Here is a 2,500-nt window from a genome sequence, read left to right on the forward strand (position 1 = left end):
ACCACGTCATGAGGAAGTGTCCCACCCTCTCACTCAGTGCAGCTTATCTCAGTGAGGCAGAGGGAGGGGGTTGAGGGAACCAAAGGGAATCATATGGATCACTTTTTTTTTGTTTTCATTTTTGAAATTTTGTGCACCCAGATGATTTATAAAAAGAATACAAATTTGGAAACCAGTAAACTCTGTAGATTTAACCATGGTATAGTAATTATTGTATACAGCTGTTGACAGTGTAATGCATTTAGGGCCCTTTAAATAATTGTAGCAGAGATTTGTGAGTTATTATATTAGTCATTTCCTAAGCATCGTGTGGTTAGGGTTTGAAATCATCATGGAAGATATTATGAAAAAAGTGGAAGTAAGAACTCTATTGGGAATGGATTTTTTTGACATATTGGTACTTTTGTTGGAGATAAGTTGAAGGTATAAGTGACACGTAGTTGTAAATGTGAGCTTGTGATGCCTCCTGCTAAACATTTTTACCTCCTCCAACAGAATTTGTTCCATTTGGCCATGGACGATGACCCAGATGTCCGCAAAAATGTATGTCGAGCCCTTGTTATGCTTCTGGATGCTCACATTTCCTCCTTGATTCCTCATATGCACAACATCATTGAGTACATGATGATCAGAACACAGGTAAGCCACTGGATTACTTTCTGTGGAGTTACGTGTTTAATAAAATTCATTTTGGATATACATCTCCATCCAGTAGTGAGATGTTGATTATTACAAGATATGTAAGTCCATTATATTTTTATTTTATATCTAATAAAAGAAGTCTTTAGTTAAATTTTCCTGTAATTTTCAGGATCCGGATGAAAATGTAGCCTTGGAAGCTTGTGAATTCTGGTTGTCGTTGGCTGAACATCCAATCTGCAAAGAGACCCTGAAACCACACCTACCAAAGTTGATACCCATATTAGTTCGGGGCATGAAGTACTCTGAAATAGATATCATCCTTCTCAAGGTCTGTATTGATTTTGTTATTTGAAAGGAAATTAGTAACAGCTGTTTATCGTGTGAACAGATTTATTTGTCTATTTTTAGGAAGTTGTAAATGGTTTTATGGGCAATTTTTAGTGTAGGTGCCCCTGATTCAGTAAAGTATGCAATAGGTGAATTTGCATTTTTTGTTCTGTGCAAGTATAATAAGTTTTTATCATGCATTAGGGTGATGTTGAGGAGGATGAGAGTGTACCAGATCGTAGTGAAGACATTAAACCTTGGTTCCACAAATCTCGACACACAATCCGTCATGAACCAATGGAGAATGGAGGTAGTGGGGAGGAGTTTCCCGATGACGAGTCTGATGATGGTCTAGACGATGATTCTTCTCTGTCAGATTGGAATTTGAGAAAGGTTAGTATCATGTGATCTCTATTGAATTTGATCTCTTTTTGAAATGTGTACAGATGTTCATAGAAATTCTGAAGTAGTTTTTCAGCATAAATTTCAATTGTTTATTTACAATGAATTTTCAGTGCTCAGCTGCTGCGTTAGATGTTCTTGCCAATGTGTTCCGAGATGATATGTTGCCTGTCATCTTGCCAATATTAAAAGAAACTCTCTTCCACCAAGAATGGGAAATTAGAGAATCAGGTATGTCCAGGATTACAGGGCTTGGCTTAATGTATTATTAATGTAATTCCTCTCCTTAAATGTCTTGGATTCTTTAAGTTTTGCTTATGGAAACAAAACATTTTATAGCTAGAATGATTATATGGAGAAGCACAATAATGTTGGTTTTTAAAAAGTATACTGCCAATAAAGGTGAACTGCAAAAAGGTAAGTTGTTCTTCATCTTCTTCATCTTTGTCTTATAAGCACATGTCTATTTATCCCTCAGGTATCCTTGCACTGGGAGCAATAGCAGAAGGTTGTATGAATGGCATGACCCAACATCTACCGGAACTGATCCCATACCTGATCAGCTGCTTGAAAGACAAGAAGGCACTGGTGCGCTCCATCACCTGTTGGACGTTATCCCGCTACTGTCACTGGGCAGTTGTTCTCCCTGACCACTCCTACCTCAAACCTCTCATGTATGAGGTGAGTTTGTATGAACCCACTGGCTGCAGCTGCCATAGCTATTGTGGACTAAGTAGCAGATGGCACCACATCATGACTATTCGTCTGCCATCCTTTCATTGGTGCTTGTTTTTCTCCAATAGTTTCTCCATCATTTGTATGGTGAAGGAAAACCTTCACATTTTTAATAACAAAATGTGGTTTTAGGTGCCTAATGTCCGCAAATTACCAAACAACCTAGGTGCAAACTTTAATATCAGGATTAACATTTGACTGTTTATTGTATTATTACATGGTTTTTATAACTTAATATCACCGAAGACTTGTTTGAATATTGATAAGTCAAATTATTATTATTATTTTTTTTTTATTGTTTACACATTTCCCTTGAACATTTTTTAATGAATGAATTGGGTGGGATCATTCAGTTTGTTTGTTTTTTGTTTTCAGGTATTTCTTGTTTATTTAA

General features: G+C 36.6%; 1 protein-coding gene across 1 annotated transcript in view; it reads left to right on the forward strand.

The window, feature by feature from the left end:
- Positions 1-2,500, forward strand: part of LOC119596787 (transportin-1-like) — a 48,477-nt gene that overhangs the window by 28,638 nt on the left and 17,339 nt on the right. Inside the window, exons 9-13 of the mRNA XM_037946112.1 lie at positions 492-639; positions 812-970; positions 1,174-1,362; positions 1,485-1,602; positions 1,850-2,052. Of these exons, the coding sequence (XP_037802040.1) occupies positions 492-639; positions 812-970; positions 1,174-1,362; positions 1,485-1,602; positions 1,850-2,052 (817 nt within the window). The remainder of the gene's footprint in view (positions 1-491; positions 640-811; positions 971-1,173; positions 1,363-1,484; positions 1,603-1,849; positions 2,053-2,500) is intronic.

This window comes from Penaeus monodon, chromosome 38 (genome assembly GCF_015228065.2).
Source record: "Penaeus monodon isolate SGIC_2016 chromosome 38, NSTDA_Pmon_1, whole genome shotgun sequence".
NCBI lineage: Eukaryota > Metazoa > Arthropoda > Malacostraca > Decapoda > Penaeidae > Penaeus > Penaeus monodon.